This window comes from Malania oleifera, chromosome 3 (genome assembly GCF_029873635.1).
Source record: "Malania oleifera isolate guangnan ecotype guangnan chromosome 3, ASM2987363v1, whole genome shotgun sequence".
NCBI lineage: Eukaryota > Viridiplantae > Streptophyta > Magnoliopsida > Santalales > Ximeniaceae > Malania > Malania oleifera.
This window is the reverse complement of record NC_080419.1, coordinates 11,953,623-11,965,945: the sequence shown is the minus strand read 5'-3', so window position 1 is coordinate 11,965,945 and position 12,323 is coordinate 11,953,623. Positions and strand designations below refer to the sequence as shown.

The 12,323-nt window shown below is 37.9% G+C and overlaps 1 protein-coding gene across 4 annotated transcripts; it reads left to right on the top strand.

Moving 5' to 3' along the window:
- Positions 1 to 410: 410 nt before the first annotated feature.
- LOC131151961 (serine/threonine-protein kinase WNK1-like) lies at positions 411 to 4,100 on the top strand. Of its 4 annotated transcripts, XM_058103497.1 has the most exons (8): positions 431 to 975; positions 1,105 to 1,142; positions 1,297 to 1,524; positions 1,649 to 1,869; positions 2,153 to 2,310; positions 2,392 to 2,824; positions 2,905 to 3,071; positions 3,163 to 4,100. In XM_058103497.1, exons 1-8 carry the CDS (start codon positions 901 to 903, stop codon positions 3,361 to 3,363), a joined length of 1,521 nt encoding a protein of 506 aa, XP_057959480.1. In that variant the 5' UTR covers positions 431 to 900; the 3' UTR covers positions 3,364 to 4,100. The 4 variants fall into 4 exon arrangements, with proteins under 4 accessions (XP_057959477.1, XP_057959480.1, XP_057959478.1 ...); XM_058103494.1 differs by having other exon boundaries at positions 411 to 975; positions 2,905 to 4,100; XM_058103495.1 differs by having other exon boundaries at positions 1,110 to 1,142; positions 2,905 to 4,100.
- The last annotated feature ends 8,223 nt before the right edge of the window (positions 4,101 to 12,323 follow it).

Here is a 12,323-nt window from a genome sequence, read left to right as displayed (position 1 = left end):
TCACCTACAACACGTCCGGCCTCTACTTCCCTCTACCTCAGCAACGGTCACCTGCTCCTCTCCGTCTCTCTACACTATCTGCGTAGCCGTAGGTACATTGTTTTTTGTTCGCGCACAAAAGCGAAGGAGAAATGGCTGTCGCTGGATCAACCAGCGAGATTTGTCACGCGTCTAACGCCGGATGGATGGGCGAATTAGTATTTCGAATCAAATCTTGTTGGATTAACCAGCGAGATTTGTCACGCGTCGAATTTTCCCAAGGAAATCTCGTTGTTTGGTGCAACGAGATTTGTTTAAATCTAACTCAAAATAGGGTATTTTTTAATATTTTTTTTTTATAAAAAAAGAAGGATAAATGTGGAAAAAACTCATAGTAAGCCTATCACTAAAATGCCTTATGCCACATTCCCACTTGTGCAGCGGCCAAAATAAATAGCCAAAAAAAAAAAAAATGAGGGGTGCTTGGCCTCTGCTTTTCCAAGGTGTAGCAGGCAAGCAGGCAGGCATTGACGCATTGTGCATTGGTACACCTCGTCGTCCTCGTGACCGGATAAGCGAAGGAGACGGAGTGGCGTTTTGTGATCGTGTTTGGTGCTTAGGACACTCCCTTGCCTCAACAAATCTTTGCCTCGCTGTCTCTCCAGTTGTTGAAAAAGCCTTTTCATTTTGATGGCACTCTCTCTCCCGTTGTCTTCCCCACACCCCCATTCATCCTTCCTTCACTAAAAATTTGTTTATTATATCACTGACCTCTGCAATGAATAGATACCCTTTTCTGTTCATTTCGTTTTGGTGACTGATCTGATCCTTCCTGCCTCTCCCTCTTTCTCTGTTCATCTTGAAGGATATTTTTAATACGAGTATACGACAAATAAAATAGCTATTTGTGGAAATAAAAGAATGGATAATGTTAGAGTCCTTGGACCAGACGACCTTGAATTTGTGGAAGTTGATCCCACTGGAAGATATGGAAGGGTACTTCTCTTTCCTTTCTTTGTTCTTCATTTTCTATTTTATTGATTTAATGCCTGGTGGATTAGTGCTTGGTTTAGTGTCCTAATAAAAGTCTCTGGGTTTTGAGTTTCCGTGCTGGTGTTTTTGCAGTACAGTGAAATTCTTGGCAAAGGAGCTTCAAAGACAGTGTATGATTTTATTTTATTTTTTGCCTACCCTTTTCAAATTTCCACTCAATTTTAACTTTTTTTTAGGCTCATTGCTTCTCTTCCCTAATGGTTTTTTTTTTAATATATATACTGGGGTGCGTGGGTGGATGTGTGTGCTTTTTCTGCCTTGCAGTTATAGAGCCTTTGATGAGTACGATGGAATTGAAGTAGCTTGGAATCAGGTGAAGCTTAATGATTTTATGTATTGTCCTGAGGATCTTGAGAGGTTGTACCGTGAAATTCATCTGCTCAAGACCTTGAAACATGACAATATCATGAAGTTTTACACTTCTTGGGTTGATACTGCTAACAAGAACATGAACTTTGTGACTGAGATGTTCACTTCTGGTACTCTGAGACAGTAAGTATTATAGAAATGTATACTTCTGATCTGGCTCTAGTTTTCTCTATTTACTGATTTTGTTCTCCGAAATCACTTTATTTTATGTAATTTTTTTGTAAAAAAAAATTTGTTCTTGGGGTAGGTATAGACTTAAACACAAGAGGGTTAACATTAGAGCTTTGAAGCATTGGTGTAGGCAGATATTGAGAGGGCTTCTCTACCTCCATAGCCATGACCCACCTGTGATCCACAGAGATATCAAGTGTGACAACATATTTGTTAATGGGAACCAGGGGCAACTCAAGATTGGGGATTTTGGTCTTGCCGCTATCCTCCGGAAATCCCATGTTGCACTATGTGTAGGTGAGTTGGAATTTTGATTCATGTTCCTTGAGATCTTATCAAATGACCATAAAATCTCAAACTGCAAATTAGTTTTTACTATACTGCAAATATTAGTCATTCATTTCCAAAAATCCCTTGGTTTAATTTTTTGTTTGAGAACAATGAACTGAATCAATCCACTGTGTTCTTTTGTTGTGTGAGTTCATTCAGTTTTTAATTTAGTGAGGGTATTTGCAGTGTGTTGCAGTGTGAGTTCATCTATATATGTTCTTAAAAGTAAATGTTTTTTTTTTCTTCTCAGGAACACCAGAGTTCATGGCTCCAGAAGTATATGAAGAGGAATACAATGAACTAGTTGACATCTATGCTTTTGGAATGTGCATCCTGGAAATGGTCACGTTTGAATATCCATACAGCGAGTGCAACCATTCTGCTCAGATATACAAGAAAGTTATCTCTGTATGATCTAAAAACTAATTGCTGTGCATTCCCACAATAAATTTCTTACTTTTCCATTTACATGCTTGCTTTTTCATGTAGGGGAAAAAACCAGATGCTTTGTACAAAGTGAAGGATCCTGAGGTGCGACGATTCGTTGAGAAATGCTTGGCTACAGTGTCTCTTAGGCTCCCTGCTGTGGAGCTATTGAGGGACCCTTTTCTCCAAATGGACAACTATGAATTTGATTTGAGGCCAGCTGATTACTTTGGGAATCTCAATGAAGAAGGCCCTATCCATAGACAACCATTTTTTGGAGGCCATCATTATAGTAGTTCTCTGATTAACAGCAATTATCCTGGTTTCGAACCTGAGAATGACTTGGATTCCCATCTAATTGAATTTGGAATGAGCAGCGATGATCTCTTTGCTTTTCATGAGGATGAACATTTAGCAGATGTTGACCTCACCATCAAAGGGAAGAGGAGAGAAGATGACGACATCTTCTTAAGGATTAGAATTGCAGACAAAGAAGGTTAGAGTTCTAATCTCAAATTCCTTGGTATTAATCTGTAAACGTCTGCCACACCAATTCTAACACTACTTCTCGTGCAGGCCCTGTTCGAAACATATACTTCACTTTTGACATTAAATCTGATACAGCCTTTAGCGTAGCAACTGAAATGATTGCCGAGCTGGATATTACTGATCAAGATGTAACTAAAATAGCAGACATGATTGATGGTGAGATTGCTGGTTTGGTGCCAGAGTGGCAGAGGGGGGTGAGTTTTGATGAAAATTTGCATAACTCAAATGCAAGTATCTGTCAAAACTGTGCTTCAAGCATTTCCCTTCTTGACTATCTGTCATCAGATAATCCGGGTGCCAGGGACCTGCAAGTTCTTCAATGTTCAAGACATGGAGATGCGGCAGCACACGGCCGATTTGAAGAAATCACATATCAAGTTGAAGGATCAGAACCATGTGTTGCAGAACATGCCCCAGCTTCCTCAAGCCAATATGATGGCATTCGTTATACTGACATTTGGGCTCAGCGAGATGGGCGTGAACTGAGCTCACAAGAGTCGAGAGAAATCCACTCCAGTGCAGCACATGAACCTCTGGATCAATCAACTGTGGAGAGGGATGAGAGAGCTGCAATTGTAGACAATCAAAGTGAATCCATTTCAAGAAACTCTTTTGCTGTAAATCCTCCAGCTACGTGCATTCCCTCGGATGATTATGAGAATGAAATAAGGCAAGAGTTGAGATGGCTTAAAGCGAAGTATCAAATGCAGTTAAGAGAACTCAGAGACCAAGAAGTAGGGGTTAAGTCAAAATCATTTAGTATAGCTCAAAAGTCAAATGACATGGAAGGCAGGAAGGACAATGTTCCATTTTTGGTTTCAGCTTCACTAGCAGGAGATGAGAATGACGTTGTCCTTGCCTATGGGAAGAATTTTTCCTCTTGTGTTCCTGTTGATGTTAAAAATAGATACCCCAGTTTGACGAGCCAAAAGGTCCAAAATTGTGAGGCAGCGAGCAAAGTATCCTACAGTCCTGAGCAATTGGTCACTGCCAACAGTTTCTATTCAGCAACTCTGCTTCCACACTCTCTTCATAGGGCAACTTCTCTTCCAGTCGATGCTGTAGATTGTTAACCCCTCCAAGCATCCTGCGCTCCCTCCACCAAATTGCATCACCTCTTACCCTGTCTATGAGAAGTTCGAGTTCCAGTGTTTTTTTTTTTTTTTCAAATCCAGGGAATTTTGCATTGCATTTTATCAAAATCTACAAAATCTCAAACGCAACACCCAAAAGTCATGCTCCCAAACATAACATTATAGTAGTTGGCGCCTCTCTACTAACAGGAAAATAAAGGTGATGGGTATTAGTTGTATTGTGTAATAGGAAGAGATGTTTTTTGTTCTTTCCTTATAGAATCTCTAGGTTAATACTTGGATCGACATCAATTCATGTACATTACTAGCTAACTTTCAAAGTAAACAAAAAGCATGAGGCTAGGTTGGATACTTGGATTTACATCAGTTCATGTACATTACTAGCTTACATTTAAAGTAAACAAAAAGCATGAGAGAGAGAGAGAGAGAGAGAGAGAGAGAGAGAGAGAGAGAGAGAGAGAGAGAGAGAATGTTTATATCTTTATATAAAACAAATTCTTACCTTACAGAAAAAATAATTGAATATTGCCTGTAAAGGATAACTTGGTGCACAAAACTCCTTCATATGTTAGGTTAGGGAAAGAAATAGACTCCGATGGATTTGTAGTAAGCAATTTTATCATACAATTTTGCAAGAAATTCTCACGCCTCATACCCATGACCTGGTCACACAATGATAACTCTACCGTTATGCCAAGGCTCCCCTTTGTATATTGCTTGTAGTACAAAAGTAAATTATGGGTTAAAGTCCAGCTCTCCTCTGTCTTTTATCTAATACTTGTTTTTTTTTGGGGGGCAGTTTTTTTCACTAAAAGGAGTACTCTGGTCACGACCCAAAATTCATACCATTTTTTTTTTTTAAATATACACATAAAAGTTGTAAAACTATGTTACTCTGATACCCTTGATAAAATCTACTATAGCATCCCGATCTCAAAGTGGCACCGAGGAATTCCTGTTCATAAGATTAGACATCTATGCAGTGGAAAATATAAAATCATATAACCATAATTACAATGTAATGCCCCAAACCCAAAACTAGGGTTTAGAGTGTTATACAAAATATATCTCTGATATATCTCACCTGTGTCTGATATCATAATACCTAATTCTATATCAATTACGTAGCGAAAATAACATATCCTCAATAAAATATACCAGAGGTTCTATATCTATGTACACCTAAAAACATAACCCAACATCTAGTATTCACAACATCCATATACATATCTGAAAACATAAATATATTACAACTCAAAAACGTAGTCAAAGTTTATACCCCCTCTCTCTACAAAAATGCTACAACAGCCTCGAGCTCTCTAAACTTGATTCCATGGAGGTCCTGAAAAAATGAAATTCAACTATCAGGTGAGACATATCTCAGTAAGGAAGGAATACACTAAAGCAGTGTGTGACTAACATGAGATTTATGTACAACATACAATATATATTCATTATTTTCAAATGAAACCATAATTATAAAATCATTCTTTGTTCTTACTCAAACACATGCAAAGTATTTTACCAAAGAGAGTACCCAAGGATTGGGGTGATTACTCGCCTATACCAGTAGCACCCCTCTGCTTTGATACTTTAAGCAACCTACGATCACAATTGAAGCATATAAAGACACTTACCTTACTCAGTAAGCCCTCAGGAGATTAGTTTATCTCGTACTCATACATTCATACAAAGGTTTACCGGCAGAAGTTCTCGAGAATAGGGAAGATTACCCGCCCATACTAGTAGCTTCCCTTTGCCCTAATACGTTAAGCAACCCACAGCTACATCTGATACCTATCAGGGCACTTGCCTTTCTTAGCAAGCCCTCAGGTAAATAGTACACCCCTCCCCAAATACATGTAATAATACAATATATAATACATTTCTTTCTTGACTCTAAATCCGTTATTTTCGTATCATTCATTACATTCATATTCAATTCCATATTTCTTAAAATCTGTTTCTATATCATTCTTGTCCATATCATTTCCATTTGCCAGTTTCCATATCCATTGTTCTCATATCTGCCATTTCCATTTTATCCATGGTTAAAATAACAATTATGCGTTTAGAACTCTTTATACCAATCAAAGATCGTAGTCATGCTTCCGCCCCATGATGGATTGTGTGGCCCGAAGGCTGGACTTAACTCTGGTTGGCCTACCAGAGCTAAATCAACCACATTCTACTGTCTGTAGGTACGATTGGCCGCTCCCGCACTGGTCTAGACTTTAAGGGGACACTACCCTTCAGAGCACAATCGACCATCCCATCTCCACACTCTATCTAAGACGTGTGGGTGCACTAACTCCGCCAAATATATTCGCAATAGTATTGTGCATATTTTCCAGTTTACCAGTTTCCAGTTTACCAGAGTTCTCAAACCATAAATTGTCATTTAACATTCCCAAACACATGCATAATAAACCATATCCCATTTTGATTATCAATATATTTCCAGTATTTCCTGCATCTCATACATATATCATAGTTCAGCACAGAAATTTCTTTTTACTAATGTCACAAAATTTAACAACATATAATTATACGTTTACTGAAAAAATAAGTCAACCATAATCATCGTTAATATACTAAAATATACATTTAATTTCTTACACAATTAACCAGAAAATTTATCATTTTATCTTTCCTTTTTCGCAAACATAACTAGTAACATAGCCCTAGGCTCAGAAATTTACCATTTAAATGGTTGGTTTTTCAAAACTCACATGAAAATCATATACATATATACATAAATTTTCCATTTTTATCGGTTACTTTCATAAAAACCCTGATTTAATATATTCCCCTTACCTGCTTCTTGAACTACGCCAATAGGAACCCCAAAATGATGCTTGTGGTGCTCACCCAAACCCTAAATCAAAAACCCTAACTTAATCAAATAAATCTCAAATAACCTACTATTTCAGCATTTCCTCAACCCACAAATCTCAAATAAACCTTTAAAACCCCAAAAACTAGGAATTCTAACCCTTATCTCAACTTTGGAGCGTTTCTTGAAAATCCCAGTTTAGAAATATGCTCAACTAAATGTGTAAAGAATCTCCCCTAGAATACCGTAGCGGTTTTTATTTGTTGGTTCGGGAAGAATCCGAGCCGAAAAGTTCGAAAGAAGACAGAGGGAATGGTATAGGGAGAGAAAACCAAAGGAGAAATGGATTTCTTCGCCAAGAAGCTTCCTTGGTTCCTTTTATACATGATGTTGCCACGTGGCTTCATTGACGAGAAAACAGGATTCATCTACGAGTCACAGAAAGGAATTCATCGATGAGAGGGCGCATTTGTTGACGAAACTTAAAATCTGAAATTTGCTACTCGAGATCTCTTCATCGACGAGGGTCTGAACTTCGTCGACAATCTCTAGAAAAACACTCGTCGACGACGTCTGCTGTTCTTTATTCCAAAATTTTCTCTTTTCCATTTATTATTTATTTATCTACTCTATTTACTATCTTTCCTAATTATTTTAATAGTTATAATTTTTCGAGTCTTTACATACAACACCAAAATTCAGTATTCTCCCAAAACATATATACATACACATCTTCCCAAAAACCTCCACCAGATCTCCTAGAAACTACTAATAAATACATCCCTAGAAAACACTTACCTTTCAGACAGGGCAGTACAAATGTCCCTTCTATCTGTGAGCCTTATCTGCTCGTCTAGTTGGATCACCTGAAATGTGTTAATTTACTGGGATGAGACAACTCTCAGTAAGACGAAATGTGCTATTACCAGTGTGTGGCAACTGAGCTTACATGAACAATACATTTTTAATCAACTGAAACTGAAATAACATGAAATATAATATATAACAAAACTCACACCTATGTAGCTTAAAAATTCAACTGTTACTGAACTTTCCATATAATCATACTTTTAGTATCTGTAGGTATATTTGTTGTTTTTTGTTAATCTATATATATACATAACTGTGAAAACTTCCTTGGATGGTTAACTATAAGTCATGATTTGACCCCTCATGACAAGGTTGTGCGGCCCGTAGGTAGGACTTTACATTGGTTGGCCTACCAGGATAAGTCAACTGAAATCTCCCTAGTCAGATTGGCCGCCTTAACTCGAACTACCGAGGAGTTTGTAGTACCTCCCTAGGCACGATCGACTACTGATAAAATCCACACACTATCTGAGATATGTGGTTACACTCTGAACTAAAATAGCTATGGTATCGTGTTTTGAAATCTGATATGATCCATCAGGGTCTGATACTATATATAATACTATTTTATATATAAATATTACTGTTTTACCATGATATCGTTTCAATTGTAATAACTGGAAAAGCTTATCTAAATAACTGCAATATCTAATTTGAATAGACTGAGATATCTGAATATCATGGTATTCTATAAATTATGATTATTTGAAAGCTGTGTAAATTCTGTACTAAACTAGTATTTACTCATGTCACACAATTAAATAAATAAAACTCATATACTGTAACCTGTATATTTTTTTATAATAAAAATAATGTATAATCTATGCACACATACTCATAATTTCTTAAACTATAAACTATTTATCATTTTTACTTGGGTTCGTGAGAAAACACCCTCTAGGATCCTTAGCTCGTGCCTGCGGTGTACACAACAAACTCTTTATTACACAAAATCCTAGTTTCTTAGTTCAACCCTAGAATTATGTTCACGTCCACAATGCTAAACCTATACCTTCAATAAATTAAATAAACCAACCATAAACACCCAAATAACATCCTTACCTCAGTTTTGGGATGGTGCCCTAGAACCCCAAATTGAAATTCCGCTCTGCCTAGGTTGTAGAGAATCTTCCTAGGAACTTCGTGGTAGTTCTTGATCTTCAATACGGTCTTTATCGAAGTTGGAATTAAAGGAAAATGGGGAAAGGCCGTAGGGTTTCTGGTGAGAGAGAGAGAGAGAGAGAGTGTGTGTGTGTGTGTGTGTTTTATTTTTTATTTTTATGTTTTCAAATGAACTCTCAGGTTCCTTTATATTTTTCAGTACTGTTGAGAAAACCATCACCGGTTTTCTTTATCTCTCATAAAACCGTCGTCGGCTTTCTGTTTAACTAGTCAAGATTTACCATTTACTCGTTACTGACTCGCGGTAAAACCCCAAAACTGTCGCCGATTTTCTTCCTCTCTAGAAAACCATCACCGGGTTTCTCCTTCCCCAGCTAAAAATTCATTTTTTCCAATTTCTTTTATTATTATATTTTCCGAGTCTTTACATTCTCCCCTCCTTTTAAAAAATTTCGTCCTCGAAATTTGCTATCTGTGATATACACCATCCTTTAAAAAAAATTTGCTGCTTATTTTATTATTTAGCCTCACTTATGGCGAAGGAATACCGTGGTTACACATATGGTCTTGAGTAAATACAAGTATACACATAAAATAAAATTCTCCCAAAACCAAAAATATTACATATTTTATAATCTAAAGTACAACTTTTATATACATTATTCTGCTCTGCACAAAATAAAACCATACTATATTCACTTTACCTGAATTATTACCATTCCTTTTTTTTTTTTTTTTGTCTAATGTTGGTCCATACTAAACAGATGTGGGTGTTCTGTCATATCTCATCCTCTAGTTCCCACAAGGCCATTCTTCCATAGGACATTTACTAATGGAATTTTCTTGGTGCACAACTTTTGTTCTTTTCTATCTAGAATCTGCATTGATGTTTCCTCATATGCTAAAGTATCTCTAAGCTCTATCTCCTCGTAGCTTATCATGTGGAAGAGATCTGGGATGCATTTCCTCAGCATGGAAACATGGAATACGTCATGAATCCTGGATAGAGTTGGTGGTAAAGCTAGCGTGTAGGCGATTGGACCCACTTTCTCAAGTATGTCGAATGGGCCAATAAACCTAGGGCTCAACTTACCCTTCTTTCCAAACCTCATAACTCCTCTCAATGGTGCTACTCTCAAAAATACCTAATCTCCCACATCAAACTTAAACTTCTGGCGGCGAGTATCTACGTAGCTTTTCTATTGACTCTGAGCTACACTGATTTTGTATTTAATAAGTTGGACTTTATCGTACACCTGCTGTACTAACTCTGGTCCTAAAACTCGCCTCTCACCCATTTCATCCTAGTATAGTAGAGAACGGCACCTCCTACCATATAATGTCTCGTAAGATGTCATCCCGTTGCTAGCATGGTAGCTATTACTATACGCAAATTCAATCAGCAGCATATACTAGATCCAACTACCCCTGAAATCTAGCACACATGCTCGTAACATATCTCAAGTATCTGGATCGTCCTTTCCATCTGCCCATTAGTTTAAGGATGGAAGGCAGTGCTAAATGATAACTGAGACCCCAAAGCTTCCTACAAACCCTTCCAAAATCGCGATGTAATTTGTGGGTCTTGGTCAGAAACTATGGATACTAGCATACCATGGGGTCAAACTATCTCTTGAATATATAACTCTGTTAGACTGTTCATAAAATAGTTGACTTTAATAGGGAGAAAATGAGCGGTCTTCGTCAATTGATCAACGACCACCCAAATAGCATTATGTCCATGCAACGCCGACAGTAACCCTGTAACGAAATCCATGGATAAATGATCTCACTTCCACTCAAGGATGTGGAGTGACTGCAACTGTCCCGATGGTCTCTGGTGCTCAACCTTTACTTGCTGGCACATTAAACACTGCTCCACAAATTTAACTATCTCCCTCTTTATGTCGCTCCACCAGAATGACTCTCAAAGGTTCCGATACATTTTAGTGCCTCCAGGATGCACTACATAAAGAGATCTGTGTGCCTCCTCTAGAATAGCTCTCTAAATCTCATAATTTGTAGGTATGCACAGCCTGGTATGAAACCTCAGAGCCCCATCATCTAAAATACTGAACTTGTCACCCCCGAACCTGCGAGTGGGTCCCAGGTGTGAATCTAGTAATCTAACCTGTCTCTGTATCAATTAAAACATACATGATACAACACAAAAAGAGGGTCCAACTCCGTGGGGTGAACGAATGCCCTATATACATACATATAAACATCCATACTCATCAAAATATGCAGCGGAATATGGTCTTTCTATACATAAACGGTACCATACCAGAGTCTATACCATACAAGGACATACGTCCTTATGAATACCATACATACAACGGGCGTCTACAAAATCCATCATGACAACCCGGTTACAAAAACTTGTACTTATCAGACACTAGTAGTAGCTAAACGACACCCCTCGCTTCCGGAAGCTAGGATGCTAGTTTCGGCTACCTGAAAGACCTGAAAAACATTTATATATTCGGGGTGAGACACCTCTCAGTAAGGAAGAAAACAGGTTATATCATTGTGTGGCATACCAGTGTTATTTTACATACTTCATAACACGATAAAATACAATATAGTTAGAAACACTTCCATACAGTTTCATACAGTTACATACAGTTCCAGTATTTTCACAAAACCATTCCAATACATACGATACCCAAAACATACGGTCAATGTCGTCACATTAGTACGCAACTACATAAGGTCACCTAAGTCTCATAGCGATTACATTGCCACATACGCAACTATGCTGCGACGACCGAGGCCCACAATGATTATATTGCTTCATACGCAACTACACAAGGTCACCTAAGTCTCACAGTGATTACATTGCTACATACGCAACTACATCGTGATGACTGAGGCCCACAGTGATTACATTGCTCCATACGATGTAGAAAACACCTATCGGTGACTAGCCGGAACATACTGGTGATATTTCACACCCCGGATATAGAGCCGGCCACTCTCGCCCATGGTAGTTAACCGATACATGGCACAGTGTACGGTCATTAGCCACCACACGGTAATTAGCCGACCCTAACCGATTTCACAAAACCTGGAATCATTTTGGAGTTCATACTCCTATACATATCAGCATACGGTAATAAGCCATCACATAACTGTTTTACAAATACCTGGAGCAAATACATACAACCACACTTACTTGGTTTACGGCAAATCATATCGTTTACAAATTCAAGTATAGAGTTTATGCAAATATAGACTACAGTCACCTCAATAACACAGTTTCAACATAACCAACAGTTTTCCAAACAAAGTAGAGATGATACCTGAAATCCCCAATTTTCCAGAAAACTATAACCCGAAAATCCCACATTTTTACCCAACAGATTTCCCCAAATAAGTTACCAAAACATACATACGATCGTAGCCTACAAGCTTACCGATCCTGATTTCGAAAATAAACTGATATAAACTGAATCCCCTTACCTTAACCCGAATTCCAACTACGAACTCTATGGTTCCCAAAACTATGAACCGAGACTCCA